At 42.9% G+C, this 14268-nt stretch overlaps 1 protein-coding gene across 1 annotated transcript in view; it reads right to left on the bottom strand.

Annotated features, from left to right (window-relative positions):
• The window catches only part of HPGDS (hematopoietic prostaglandin D synthase), a 17301-nt gene extending 4899 nt beyond the window's left edge, over positions 1–12402 (bottom strand). Inside the window, exons 1-2 of the mRNA XM_009701597.1 lie at positions 12264–12402; positions 2164–2256 (exon numbers count right to left, since the gene is read on the bottom strand). Of these exons, the coding sequence (XP_009699899.1) occupies positions 2164–2256; positions 12264–12396 (226 nt within the window). The 5' untranslated portion in view covers positions 12397–12402. The remainder of the gene's footprint in view (positions 1–2163; positions 2257–12263) is intronic.
• Positions 12403–14268: the final 1866 nt, after the last annotated feature.

The following is a 14268-nucleotide window of genomic DNA, read 5'->3' on the forward strand; positions in this document are numbered from 1 at the left end:
CCTCTATCCTGCCCGTTCAGCCCCATTTAGAACGTTCTCATGACATCGTGCTTGCTTTTTGATTACTTCATTGTAATCAGGCACCTTAGCCAAACTTTGTCTTATTTACAAACCTGCTTTCCTCCCCTGTTGCCCTTTTGGCTTACCTGCAGTCCTCTTAATGCTACTATTATTTTTTCCCCCCTCGCTCTCGTTTCACAGACCTGTGTTCTTGCTTTCACTTCTGTGCAGGTTCAGGTCATCCTTCTCTTCCTCTCTGCTCTTTAAGCCTCCCTGGAAGCTCTGGGTTTCCCATAAACCATATGCCCTTCCTCTGCCAAGTCATCACCCTTACTGAAACGTCGTGCTTTTGAAGGCGAGGCGTGCGCCTCTCCTTTTTTTGGTACCAAGTTCTGTGAGCCTTCAGTAAAGAGTTACTGGTGATGGGCACCTAGAAACGCCATTTCGGAATTTTAAAGGATTAGTGACATGTATGCAGACTTAATGGCAGAACTAGCAAGAAAAGGTATTTTGCCATTCCACGTACGCTCTTTTTCCTGCTGTAGCTGACAGCATGACTAACACGGGAAGGAGAACAGCATGGTCTGAGTGTGCTCCAAATCCTTAGCTGTCGTGGCTGTTGCAAGCCGATGGAAAAGGTGTCGGGGGAATGCCCAAGTCAGAACTTCAGTCCGTAAAAGGAGCAGAGCTCCCCATCAGCCTCCCGACAGGAGACGGGCAGGGAGGCAGCGTGGGTGGATGGCAGGCTTTCTCATTGTTTCTCATTACCAGGTGGATGCTCGTCATTCTCTTCTCTTGCGAGTAGTAGATCGTATCAAGGATGGAGGGGCTTGGCAGGAACAGAGTATTGCAGACGTGCTTGAAAATATGTTGTACTGGTGCCTTGAAGAATAACGCTCTGCGCTTCTGCTTGTTTCCTTCGTTGGGAAACGTGAGATATTTTGAAAGGCAGGTTACATCTCTCTGCTCAGACTGTAAAATAAGCAGGATAGCACTCGCTTTCCGCCCCCCCCCCTTCAACTTGCAGACGTTCAGTGCACCACAAACACGTCTGCCTCCAGCCAGACCAGTTCTGCAGATGGTTTTGAATGACAGCTCACTGACCTAGAGCAAGCTCTGACTACTCTGATTACTTGCATTACTAAGTCTTGTATCACTTTATCTAACCAGTCGAGTACTTCCATAGTATGTAAGTATTTAAAGATACAAGTGATGTCACCATCTGATCTAATATCTCTGCCAGCTCAGAATTGTTGCCTAAGTCTGTTTCAGAGCGCTCTGCCTGCTGACTGTGATCGTCTGTAATGCTTCCCAAACCTCCTCCTCCTGGCCATCTCTCCAGTTTGAGCTGCCAGGCTATGTTGAGCTCTGGGGCAAACTGCCCCGAGAGCCTTAGGGAAGCCGCAGGTACGCGCTTTCTGTCGTGCGGTCACAGGTGAGTAAAGTTTATCAGCTGGAGAAGTCAGCCCAAACCCCAGGTGCTGTATGCAGAGGGGAAACTCAACCAGATGTAAGAGGGGATTATTTCTGAGTTTTCCTTTAGGTGTACGCACTTACAGTGCAAATACGAAGCTCAGCACATGACTGCAGCTCTGAACATCGTAGCCTTTCACACTACAGGTTGCTGCTTTCAACCTTTTTTTAGTTTGGTGGTGTTTTTACTTTCTACATGACACTTGAGTGAGTCTAAATCCCGTCGCGCAGCATCCTAGCAGATGTGCCTTGCTCTGTTTCTTTCTGATCTTGGAACTGCAGGGGATGTAGCCTGAAATCTCATCAGGATTGCCACAGCAGCCTCAACCCAGCGAGCAAAATCGGCACCAAATTATGGTGAAAAAGGCTGCTGAACACAGGCGTGCCACCACACAGTGCTCCTCGGTGCTTTTTAAACCATCGCTCTTTGAGCAGCACCTCTAATAGCATCCCGTATGGCACGCTGCGTTTCTGTGGTCAGCACTTGGCACTGGCAGACAAACTACAGATGCAACGAGAGGCTGAGAACGATTAGCTGTTCATGCGGGGGACAAGCACTATTGTTGACTTCTGCTCGGTTGGGCTTGCCAAGCTGTTGGTTTGTTTCTGGTTTTGCTGTGGATGTGTTTTTTCCTGAGCATTAAAGGTGGGTGCAGAATAGAGGGAAGAAAATAGTCAAATATGTGTTACCTGATTCTCTGGCAAGGTATCTTGCTATTGCCAGGCTCTGGTGAATGGTAACTCCGTCTACCTCCAGAATGGGGATTTTGCCAAATGGGATAGCTTGGAGGAAAAAGAAAAAAAAAACAACCAAAAGTCAAATCATAGCTCTTAACAGTGGGAGTCTGTAGCAGTTGCACTTTTACCGCTCGGAGAGTATGCAATGTTATAGCACCTAACCGTTTCACTGTATTTCTGCAGGGAAGTGCATGGAATGAAAAAAAGAAAAAAAAAGGTAAGGTTAAGGGTATAACCAGATCACACTGCAAGAAGGCAACTACGGTGTAGAAACCAGGTATTGTGTTTCCTGCCTCCTCGCCTTGTGTGTAAAGGCTGAATGTGCTCCTACGTATCTTGAATTCTTTATGCAGGGAAACTTTTCGGTGGAATCTTGGTTTTTTCCTTCTGTTCCCTGCTTTTTCCTCCCCAGGAGAGTGACTGCCAAGGTTAAGCAAAGTACTGCTGGAGATTTTGTAGTGCAGGATCCAGCTGGGATATGAAGTAAGAAATTGGGTAAAGACTACAAAGGTACTTTTTCATTTGCACTTGTTTTAATTTCTGAAGCAGTGATTCAGAGAAGTATCTGTATTTTGGAACTTATATTGTGACAAGACATTTCAGTTGACAGTCATCACCAAGAGACAAATATATCTTTCACACTGAACCACAAATGCTAAGGAGATACTCAAATTTACTTGACTTGGTTTGCGTTCAAAAAAAAAAAATTCAGTGAGTCATGGGGAAGAAGCCTCCAGACTTTAAGTATAGAGGGAGACAAACTAAGCAGGCATCATGGATATCTGTAAGAGAATTTGAGATCAGAAATCAATCTTAGTTTTCAGTTATTAATTTAGTAGCATACTGTCCGTGAAAATTTAGGCTGCTGTTTTGGAGAAGCTGCTGGCACGATGTCAAATGGGGCTGGAGCCTTGGCACAAAGGTTAAGCTGGGAAAAACTGTTGTGATTTGGGCAGTGAGAATCCGCTCGTGGGAGTCCGGTGCTCTTCCCAGAAGGAACTTGAAATCTCTTCATTTCAAAGAATGCTGTTTCATAAAGTCCAAGTATGTGACTGCAAGTGCTGGTCACAGCCAAATGCTTTGTACCTGATTTTCATCTGGATTGCACTTGATGTAAATAAGGTGTATGCCCATCCTAAGACTGCCTTGCGGTGGTGGAAAAGTGAGAACTCTGGCTATGGGAAACATGCAAGGTGCTTTCAAACTGTCTTTATGGGACAGCTGGAATGCGACTTCTGTTCCGTGAGGGTTTTTTAGTCCTTAACGAGGAGGGAGAAATGATGAAACCTCATGCATTTGTGACGTGTTTATCCAAGTGACTTCATCAATGACAAACACTGCCGCGTGGCTCTGGTTCAGCGTGCGGTATGTGACTCATGTTAGGTACGGGGTCTTAGATGTCAAATCTGTATCTGCAAAATGAATTTGGCAGCTGCACAAGACATCCAGGCCTCCTCTGTGCATTTTTTTTTTCTGTATCTGAACACAGTACTAATGATACTTTCCAGCCCCCCCAGTTCAGCACACTGTGAAGCCGCTATAAATTCTGATGCTGATGACTAGCAGAAGCAAGAGAGCTCAAAGAGCATTAGCTGCTGTACCCCGGGGAGAAAGCGTGCACTGCTAGTTGTTATCGAAACAATAATAGACTTGTTATGCATAATATTTCATGTTTATTATCCAGAGAGTAGCAAGGTCCTGGCAAGTCCATGTATTGCTTCACTGAGAATCCAGAGGGGAAAAGTTGCATCCCCGAACACTAAACTGAAAAGCTCTCTGGTTGCGAAAGCGAGAAGAGCCTTGGTTCTGCGCCGTGGATGAGCGGTGCCGAGTGCGCTGAGCATCCCTGCCTGTGACGACAGGGAAGAGCACAAGCCCAGCCAGCTCAGGAGCGATAACAGCCGCCCCCGAAGGAGTTAACTGGACTTTTTCGGAGTCAACGTGACTAAGCCAGCCTCTGTAGCAATAACTGTCAAAACACGATGGTCGCTGCTCAGGTTGGGAAACTGCAATTGCTTCATCTAGAAACTGAACAGACCATTTTCTGCTGTGTTTACATACGGAGGAAAGTCTAAAAGCCACAGCTTTGACAGATGTTTCACTTTATTGGTCACTACAAGGAAAATGAAAGCTAGTTTGTTTGTATAGATTTTTTTTCTTTTTTTTTTCTTTTTTTTTCTTAAGAAACCCTTGATTGCAGCAAAAGGAGGGAGGTCTGTTTCTGACAGTAGGGGAACATGGATGAAGGCGTGAAAGGCAGCTGGGTGGCAGAGTCGTCGTGATCTCCCATGTTCTGTTTCTCAGGCATTTGGCCATTTCTGGATTCTTTTTTTTTTTTTTTTTTTCCCTAGCAGTTCACAGAATTCAAGGGAATTGCAGTTCATTCCTTGAAAACGAAAGTAATGCCTGCAAAGTGCTTCTTCCTCAGTGCTGAGCTATTGTCATTAAGATCTGGTTATTCTTTCCTGGAGAAGAAACTGAGTTTACAGTTAAAAATATGCAAATACAGCTTTGTTTTGTGAAAACAGAAATATTCATAGACTTGCGTGATTCATAATGCAAGTATAAAATTAATAAATGAGAGCAGATTTTATTGCACATTGTCCCGTGAGCCTTAAATGTCCAAAAGGCATTATGCTCTGATTTATAATGAGGCTTGGGGGTTTTTTTGCTAAGAGGTAGCATATCTCTTGCCATCATTACTAAACAATGGACTATTTAAAACATAACAGATGGTAAATGGGAGATCTTCCTTCCTTTCTTCTGTGTTCAAAATGGCATTTGATTTTTTTCTTATAAAGAATAGGGAAAAAAATTGTGATTTGAATACAAAAGTAGATTTTTTTTTTTCTTGCTGACAGAGTGTATTTGTATGATTATACTCCGACTTTTGTCGAGTATTGAGTTAAGCTGTAAATGAGTGCAGTTCTGAGAGGTTTGAAGAAAGCACATTTGCGCTGTGAAGATTATTGTAAAAATCTGTAATTTCTTCTTGGGTGCAGGGCATGCTATTCTTGCACACCAGAAAGTACGGCCGATATTCAGCCTGCTTTACAGCTGAAGAAAATAATAAAGAATGCTCAAGGGGCGGAAAATATTTGTGGTATATCTCCTCCGTATTGAGAGGAGAAGGTGCAATGGCTTATAAAGTTGCGTTTTCAGTCTGGAAAAGTCTAGGGGGAAAAAAACAATCATCTTGCCTTTGAAACATTATTATCCAAAATTCATGTAACAAGACCAAAATTTTTAATAAAAGAACAACTTCCTATTTTGCTAAATTCATAGCAAAAGCAGGAGATTGTTTGTATCTCTATGTTTGGCTGTTGTGGGCAGGAATGTGTTCCCTGGGAAAATTAGAGACTTTTCCAAGAGGGGAAGAGAGGGTGGATTTGTGTCACGCAGTTCACCCTAACGAAGGATGCGAAGAGCCTTCACGTTGGACGGGCACAGTTTCATTGCTGGAGGCAAAGTCAGCCCGTAGCCCGTTCTTTGGAGCACAGCAAAAACCACAGCCAGGCCATCTACTCAGGGGCTCCAAACTACAACAGAAAACCATCTGTCTGTACATGAATTTAAGCCGTGTTACCCTTAGACTGGTGGATATGGGCTTCCATGGCTTGCTTTGAGCCTTCTCTGGTGCTTTTGGCCCGAGCTCTGCTCACTGACAACACACGTTCAAGGAACCCATGGGGATGTCCGAATGTGCCGTGTGTATAAGCGTTGTATTAAAACTGCTAAATTTTACATGTTTTTTTGGTATAAGGCAAGGTTCGTGTGACTCCAGATGAGCAAAGCACGTAGGTCAGTTCCTGCCAGGCTCCTACAGCAGATGAGCAAGGGGAAGAGGTGGCACGTGAAGCTGGAGTGTGAGGGGGGTCTCATTTGGGTAGAACAAGGGTTGTGGGGGCAAACCCTGAAACAACATCCATCGGAGAGCAATGGTGAATGATCAGTTCAGCCAAAGCAGCGCAGGCGGTAAGGATGTGCGTGCCGCTTTGCTCGTTTTTCTTTAACCTTGACCAGTTTGGGGGCTGCTTCGTACTGACGTCAGTTTATACCCTTGTGTATCCATATGGATGTCCTTTCCGTGCTTTCCAAAACAATGTTGTCTTGCAAAGTTTCCGAATCCCACTTGAGCAAATGCATTTTAAGAAGGAAAACTAGAGAAGCCTGTTACCGTCATCGTACAAACAGCGTCATTTCTGAGGCATGTACAAAATATATGACTTTGCCCTTTTAGTTTCTGCTTGCTTTGTTGCTCATCTAAGTAGAAGGTGCTACGAACACTTGTGTTGAGTTCCAGATTTAGGTTGAAAACTCACTGAAAAGAGGAACAGGGTTTTTAAAAAGCATACTGTGTAGATCACTAAACTTGTAGTCTTCTTTAAGTTGAACTTTCATTAGCAAATTCTTGCTTTTTGTATTGTCTTGGTTATTCATTGTTTTTTAGCGTTGCGTGCTGGAATGAGATCTGCACAGACTTTACACTCCCCATGAAGAAAACTTTGATAGAGGGTAAGTGTAAGTCGTCAGACTGATCTGCGGTCTCTCTTCTCCTTTTAGGAAGGACGCGCTGAAGAACCTGTGCAGTGTTTAGGAGTTGGATGATTTCCTTACTATAGTCCTTTAATTTTGGTACAACACCGAGCTGAGCCCAGGCTGGTTCACCTCCTCTTCCCCCTGCTTCCTCCTGCCTGTATTGAAATTGTCCATGACCTTGATGCTAAGCAGCCTGTGTTTAAGCATTTGATTTTTCCTCAAAACCTGAATAATTAATGGTTTTGCAATCAAGGAACTTAGAGCAATGCCATAGTAAGGCAGCTGGGTTGGTTAAAGATGGGGGGAAATGTCACCGCTGTGCTTCTTACTACACTATCGCTGTCAAAATAGGTTCTCCTTTGCCTTGAAAACTAACTGTAACTGCTTTTCCTTTCCATTCATATTTAAATTCGATCATGTGCCATAGTGAGGCAGCTGGGTTGGTTAAAGATGGGGGGGAAATAAACGTCACCGCTGTGCTTCTTACTACACTATCTCTGTCAAAATAAGTTCTCCTTTGCCTTGAAAACTAACTGTAACTGCTTTTCCTTTCCATTCATATTTAAATTCGATCATGAGAAACAAATATAGGAGATACTTTGCACCTTCCAGTAAGAAGTATATGAAAGATGCATTTTTGGTAAAGCTGGCAGAAAGGCCCCTGGGAAGCGATTGACCTGGAGCTGGAGGCATCCAGAATCCCTGACTTCCAGAAAGGGATGACCAGGATGGTGCCCGGATCTAACCTCAGCCCAGCTTTAGTGCCGTAGCTGTTGCAACTCATATTCTCCTTGGAAGTGATTGCTAAGCCCCACTTTTTACCCAGAGATAGCTATTACACAGCTTAGCTGGAGCTACGCAGCAGCAATCACTTGGGAAGCAGGACAACTGTTCCCTTGAGGAATTCCTGTCTCAAGATTTGCCTATTATCTTAGAAGTATTTTCAGTGCAATAGTTAGGCTGTCTGAGGACCTTTCAAGCACCATTCCACCCCACCTAAACAGTTTATGGGATGTTTACAGCATCAGTGCAATCAAAGCATCCTTGGCTATGATGAGAAAGTCTGTGTAATTGCCGTTGCTTCAAATTCCCTGAACGAGCCGCAGAAGAAACGCTGTTCCTGCCTGCTAGCCTAGTATCTCAAGGGGATGGTAACTTTGTGCACCATTACAGTGGATTTTCTGCTATATCATGACTTATGTCAGTGCAACGCTGCTTTTTGTGAGGAGCCTGTTGTGTGGCAATACGGATCTTGAATGAGTCTATTACGAGATAGCGTATAGATCTTGAATTGACTACGGTTTAAATGGTGGCATGGTCAAGGCAAAGTCTATTCAAAAGGAAATGTAAGATGTGAATTTGTTTACTTATTTAAATAATTATTGACTTATATGGAGTGAAGGGTCCTGTAAAGCTGCTACTTGATATTTGTCTGTTTTGTTTAAATTCTGTGCTAAATCTAGTCGATGCTAATACTTACATACTAGCTTGCTTAAGTTTGTTTATATTATAAACTATTATAAACTGCAATTCTTGCCTGAAATCAACAATTGGAAAATTTACCAAAGATGATCTGATTGGTGACAGAAGGGGAAAAAAAGAAACGTTGAGATACAGAAATTTTTATTTCAGAGAGTATAAGCCAAATGACATAAGTTTTTATGTTACAATATGACTCCCTCTCATACCAACAAAAAAAGAGCACCAGATAGGTGTAAACAAAATCAAGTGAGACAGTATTTCTAGGAGCGAGAAGTTACTTATTTGCCTGAAGGACCATTAAGACAACAGCTTGCTGAGGGGAGCCACGTGAAAAATGCCAGAACAAACAACAAAACCCATCTTGCTCTTCAGTCCGGGTCAAAATTAAACTTGCAGCAGCTGCAAGTCTGCTTTCTAAGTGGTCTTTCTGCACATTCATTTTAATGCACACATTTTCTATTTTCCCATCAATTGTACAAGAAAACTAAGAAATACGTCTTTTCTTCAGAATAATGACAGTATTTTCTGGTTCGTATGGTATGATGGTTTGGCTGGGAGGTTGGTATTTGTTGCAAAACCTTACCTTAATTTTGTAAGAATTGATGAAGCAGACCTATTCTCTGTACAGAGACCTGACTCCTTGTGCTCTTAGACAAAATTGAATTCTTTGATGTGTTCCCTTAGGAGCCTGAGAAACATGAAGTGCTCTCCTTGTCCAAACTTCCTCCCTAAGTACTTTTTCCTTTATCTTACTTCATAATAGTTGACGTTTTTAAAAAGAGGGACATCATGTTGCACTTGCGGACTCTGCAGTCAGAACTGGTTTCAGATCTTTCACAGGCAAGTGGGTAAATGCAAACATGCTGTACGCGCTTAATCTCACTTCAGTATATAATTATGTAATTAGTTCAATTAATTGGACTAATTTTAATGATTTTTGAGGGTTGCAAAATAAGCGGTGTACCAAATTGCTATTACGTTAGCTGCTGTTACATCAAATGCAGCTGTAATTCCCCGTGTCATTGCTAAACACTTACCACCCTTTGGTTTTTCACCAGGATGAGACTGACTGCGATGTGCTACTTTCTTTTCTTTTTGAAGTACGCCCAGTCCAGGCAAAATGGGGGGAAAAAAATATTTAAAAAATCCTGAGCTTCGTAGGAAAGATTTGAATATAGAATATGAACGACTGTAGTGTGGAACATCTCTCAGCAGAGTGAACTATGCCTTCGCATGTGGGACGGGTTGGATGGGTCCCCCCATTTCATGTTTACTGTTGAACGCAATTGACCTTTTTTGGTGAGGATCCTGCTACCTGCGTTCCTGAGGACTGGTGCTTTTTCCTCTTTGACCCCTACCTCCACGGAGAGCGCTGAGGCACGTTTTGAAAATCCCGGCTGGTAGAGAAAGCAAGCGGTTGGTTTTCCTTACGGCGAATGGTGCCTCTCTGCTGTACGTAATATTGCTGCAGTTGGAAGACGCGCAAACCCCCACGTCCGACCGAGTGACCTCCTAGGAGACAACCATCGCTGGTGTTGAGTCATGGCCTGCAAAGTCCGACTTGAGGTACCTTGGGGCAGACTGGGGCAGCGGCTGTTGGTCTTGGTGTACGGTGGAAGGCCGTTCCCTGCAAAGCCCTGTTGCTACCTTTTATTCAGAGTTGTGCTGAATGATTTGTCTGTGGGAGATTAATTTGTCTGGAAATATGATGAGTAACCATCACTTCACGGAGGAGGAGGAGGAGGTAGTCATCAGTTAGTTGAGCTCCAGGCAATTTCCTTAGCAGCATTGCATTGTTATGAATACAAACAAGACACCTTTACTCTTGGTTTAGTTGACGAACCTCTTAACTTGCATATTGTCTGCAACGCAGATGCTGTTGGTGGCAAATACCACCGTTACATTGCTGCTTGAGCTAGAATTCAGGGAGCCTTCCAGGAGCAAATGTTTAGCATCTTGGTATGAGATGTAATAGCATTTTCAGACACGCATCCAATTATTTCTTTGTAGGAGTAGGTTTTCCTGGTCAATTAGCACCATACATTCCCGTTCCCATCCACTGACTGACTGGGTGTCTACAGGAGCCTGAAATTCCAAGGACTCTTAGGCCAGCATAAATTTTGCACAGATGATTTCACAAATCTGAGAGCAGCCACTCCCACATTTTACTAAACTTCTTATCTGCTTTGGAATTTCACCTAGGGATCAGTCGTAGCAGAGGCTGCTAGGAAAAGCCATTGTGCAGAGAAAATGAAAACTCTTAATTAACCCTTAGTAATCCTGCTAACAAACTTTTCACATCACAGAAAGAGAAACGAAGACGTCCAAATGTTAAATGACTTAACCAACAGTCATTAACGCAGCAGATACGGCTACAAACCGTCAGGCTTAGGATTTCAGGGTGCCTCCGCTCCCAGTGTTTTGGTGGTAATGGTGTTGCAGCTGGGCATACGCTGCAGTGAACAAGTACCGTACGTAGAAAGCTTCACGATGTGACTGCTGAAGAAAAGGATAGGAAGGATTTTCCTGCATTGTTTCTTGTGCTGGCTCGGACGCTGGGGACATCATCAGTATTCAAGGAGAGATGCAGTGCCTTTACCTTGCCTGATAGATCTGCTGTTAGAACATCTCGTCCTAGGATATGAGTGCCTCTGTAGCCTTTAAGTCACTACTTACGCTTTGTCTTTTTAATTTGTATTACTTAAAAACCAGCGTGCAAAACTCTACATAGAATTATACTTTGCTAATATTCTCTGAACTTTGTTTCAGGACATAAGTGGGGGTGTGTGCATGTGAATACGTGCGTGGTTAAGTACGAAAAAGGCCTACGCAGAGCTTTCCTCAATTTATCTGAATTCCCAATCTCACTTTTAGTTTCTACCCTGCTTCCTGGAGAATTGCAGTGGGAGAGAAATAAGCTGTACCACATGGTCAACAGGCTTAAGCTCTTACAAAGAAAAGGTTTCTGAAATCTGTCACCCCTAACTGAAAATATCCCATTTCCACTGCTTCATTTACGCTCCTCTCTGTGGGTGGTTAGCCGGTGTTTTCTAGATTTGAGCACCACAGATGGCTTCAGCCGCCCCTCGAAGAGCAGTGGTGCTTGAGGATTTGTCATTCAAGTCACTGTGAACGTTATGGGAAAGACCAAATTTAACTGCACCCTACAGGAATTTGGTAGCCCGCTGGCTGGGCTTATTAAATGGTGTGAAAGCCTATAAAGGAACATTGCTTAATTAATAGAAACCACCTTGTGCATTAATTGTGCCTTTTCCCCAAACTAGAGGCATTATTTTTCATTCTGGATGTGAAAAGTCATCGCCTGTGTAGCAAAACACAGGCCAAACCCCTGGAATGAAGACACAGATGTCTGACCTCATATCCCTAGTCTCCAAACTCAAGATCTGTTTCATTTGAACTAAGGCTAATTTAATGAACAGAAATAACAAATAGCTTTAATAGCTGGAAAGAGGATCCTTTAACTAAAAGACATGAAGTGACTGGGGTATAGTAGCTTGCAGAGTAGTCTTGGAAGGTTGTTCTTAGGAACAATTATTTTCTAGGACCTTTTTTGATCCATTTGTTTTCTCTTTGCTGTACCAGCTGATTTCTTTTCTTTTCTCTCATCACTTTCCCCCTCTGAAGACCTTTCTGGTGGCAAAGGAGTGTCTGTCTTGACACTTATTTCCAATTTGGCTTCCTAAAACCAGGGTGAAGGCTGCAACGTGGTCTTTGAGACCAAATCCTCCAAAGAACCCAAGAAGATTAGTACGTGTTTGGTGAGCTTTAGGCAGATAAAAGCTGAAATGAATTGATAAGGAGTAAAAGCCCAGCTGGGTGACAGCAGGTAAGTAATTTCTTGGGCTCCAGACTTCTGTGAGAGCATCAGGAATGACATTTTGGCTGTCTAGACAATAAAATTCCCATAGGCTTAATTGAAGCTAAGAATGAAATATATTTCTGCTCATGAAACATAGCTTTTTGACAGCATTTCTAGCGGAGCTTTGGCTATAAGATCCCGTGCTACTTACTTGGTTTGATTTTGGGCCAGTCTGCTGCTTCTATCCTGTGGTCTTCATACTTCGTGCCCGAATAGGCGAACAGGTAACGGCTGATTTCTGCGCGTCCTCGCAAATTGAAGTATGTCAGCTTGTACTGTGGCATGCTGGATCCCTGAAAGGGAAGGCACCGTGTTGCTTTAGGTATGAGCAACTCAACTCCTTTTTACAAAAGCGCACCATATGCTTGTTTTTTGAAAGAGATGCTTGTACAATGCAAAGGACATATTGCGCTAAGCCATGATGTGTTCCGCTTTGCAATCATCGCGTTCGCCACACCTTTTTGTTCTGCATTTGTCAGCCACAATAGTCAGATGTGGACAACGACAGTTAAACCTGCAGTTCCTCCTTGTGTATCTCCAGAAAGATGGCTTGATTTTTTTTCAGACATATTAAGAACTTTCAGCTTTCATTTATTTTTCTTGTGACTCCAAACTTGGGCCATTTTTATAAAGTGCTTTTCAGAGTGCAAATCTAAAATCATACACTGTAACAGAAGATGGTTGCTGCCTTGGGTAGCAATTTGTTCGAGCCCCTGCTGCTCAGCCTCTATTGCTTATGGAGACCTTCATCCAAGACCAAATCATAAGAATTGCCAAATTGTTGTGATTTTCTCATTAACTCTTACCCTAGTTGCGTAGGCAATCAACTCAAGTTATTTCGGAAGGAAAATTTGCTATGGAAACCAGCCTACACTCTTGTTTTGAGAAAATTGTCGTCAAATTCTCAGTTTCTTGTACAGAAGCCAAAAGAAAACTTGAAATGACTTTGTTAAGTTTTCATGTGATTTTTTTTTTTTTTTTTTTCCCTTCTGTTGTAGTTATGAATCATGTAAGAGGAAGGCTCTGTTTGTCTCTTGGTGTAACAGGCAACAAAAGAAAATACTCATGAGTTTACAACGAGGATGGTGCAGGAAAGGTGAACAGCTAAGGCCGCTTTACACCAAGAGTAAGCTTTTAAACTCTGCACACACCACCTTATTAAAAGAGATCTATGAGCTCAGCTGAGATTTAAATGTGCTGGCTAAAGGAAACTAACACAGCCATCCACCGCAAAGCCCTTTCTCATTTTGGCCTTAAAGTCAACCTTACATGTCTTTTACCATTCTTTTAGATCCATCACCTTCAGAGTGTTAGTAATAAAGCATGCAACACAGATCATCGGCACTAGGAAAGAAAGGGATTTATTTTTTTTTATGAGTAAGTGCTACTACATAACCTTGCAATAGAAACAAGCCCCTATTCAGTCATCTCACTTTTGAAAACATATGCCTGAGGGCAGACGTATCATCAGCTTTCACTTTAGAGGGAGAGGCTCTTTGTTCAGAATCTGGGAAAGTTTGGGCTTAACTCAGGCTGAACAGAGCAAACTGCCTTTGCCACTTTCTCCTCCAAAGTCAAAACATTTACTCTCTGTCCTCAGAGTGGCAAAGGCAAGGAAAAAAAATAAATCACAGCAAATGAGCATACTGGAGGCTGCCCAATTTATTGGGAAAGTCACCTGTTCCCCTAGGGCACTCAGCAGGGTGAGGAGCGATGGTTAGTGAAGGGAGGTTTCTCGGAGCTGGTGGCCCAGCAGAGAAGCAGGAGCAGAGACAGAGTTACCGGCGGAGGTATCTACAAGTGCTTCCCAACAGAGACACCCCTACACTTACTTTTCTTATAAGTCAAGCAAATGCGTTCCTTTGCACTGCATAAAAGAGGGAAGCCGTGAGCGAAATGAGTTGCATTAGGGTCTCAGTAGTTTTCTAGATCTGTTAAGTACCAGAAAATGCGTTTGTCTGCTGCCTGGCAAACGTGGCTCGCAGGTTATGGGAGGAACTGTTTCTTTCTCTAGAGAGACAAATTTTGACGATTCCAAATTTTTCAAGCATGTTTTAGGTAAATGTCAAAACTTTGCTACTCTATTTTCAAATTTTGTGTCCAGATTTATTACTTATTGTGCTTATATAATAATACTATATATAATATATAATAAT

Source organism: Cariama cristata, unplaced genomic scaffold, assembly GCF_000690535.1.
Source record: "Cariama cristata isolate BGI_N322 unplaced genomic scaffold, ASM69053v1 scaffold8576, whole genome shotgun sequence".
NCBI classification, from domain to species: domain Eukaryota; kingdom Metazoa; phylum Chordata; class Aves; order Cariamiformes; family Cariamidae; genus Cariama; species Cariama cristata.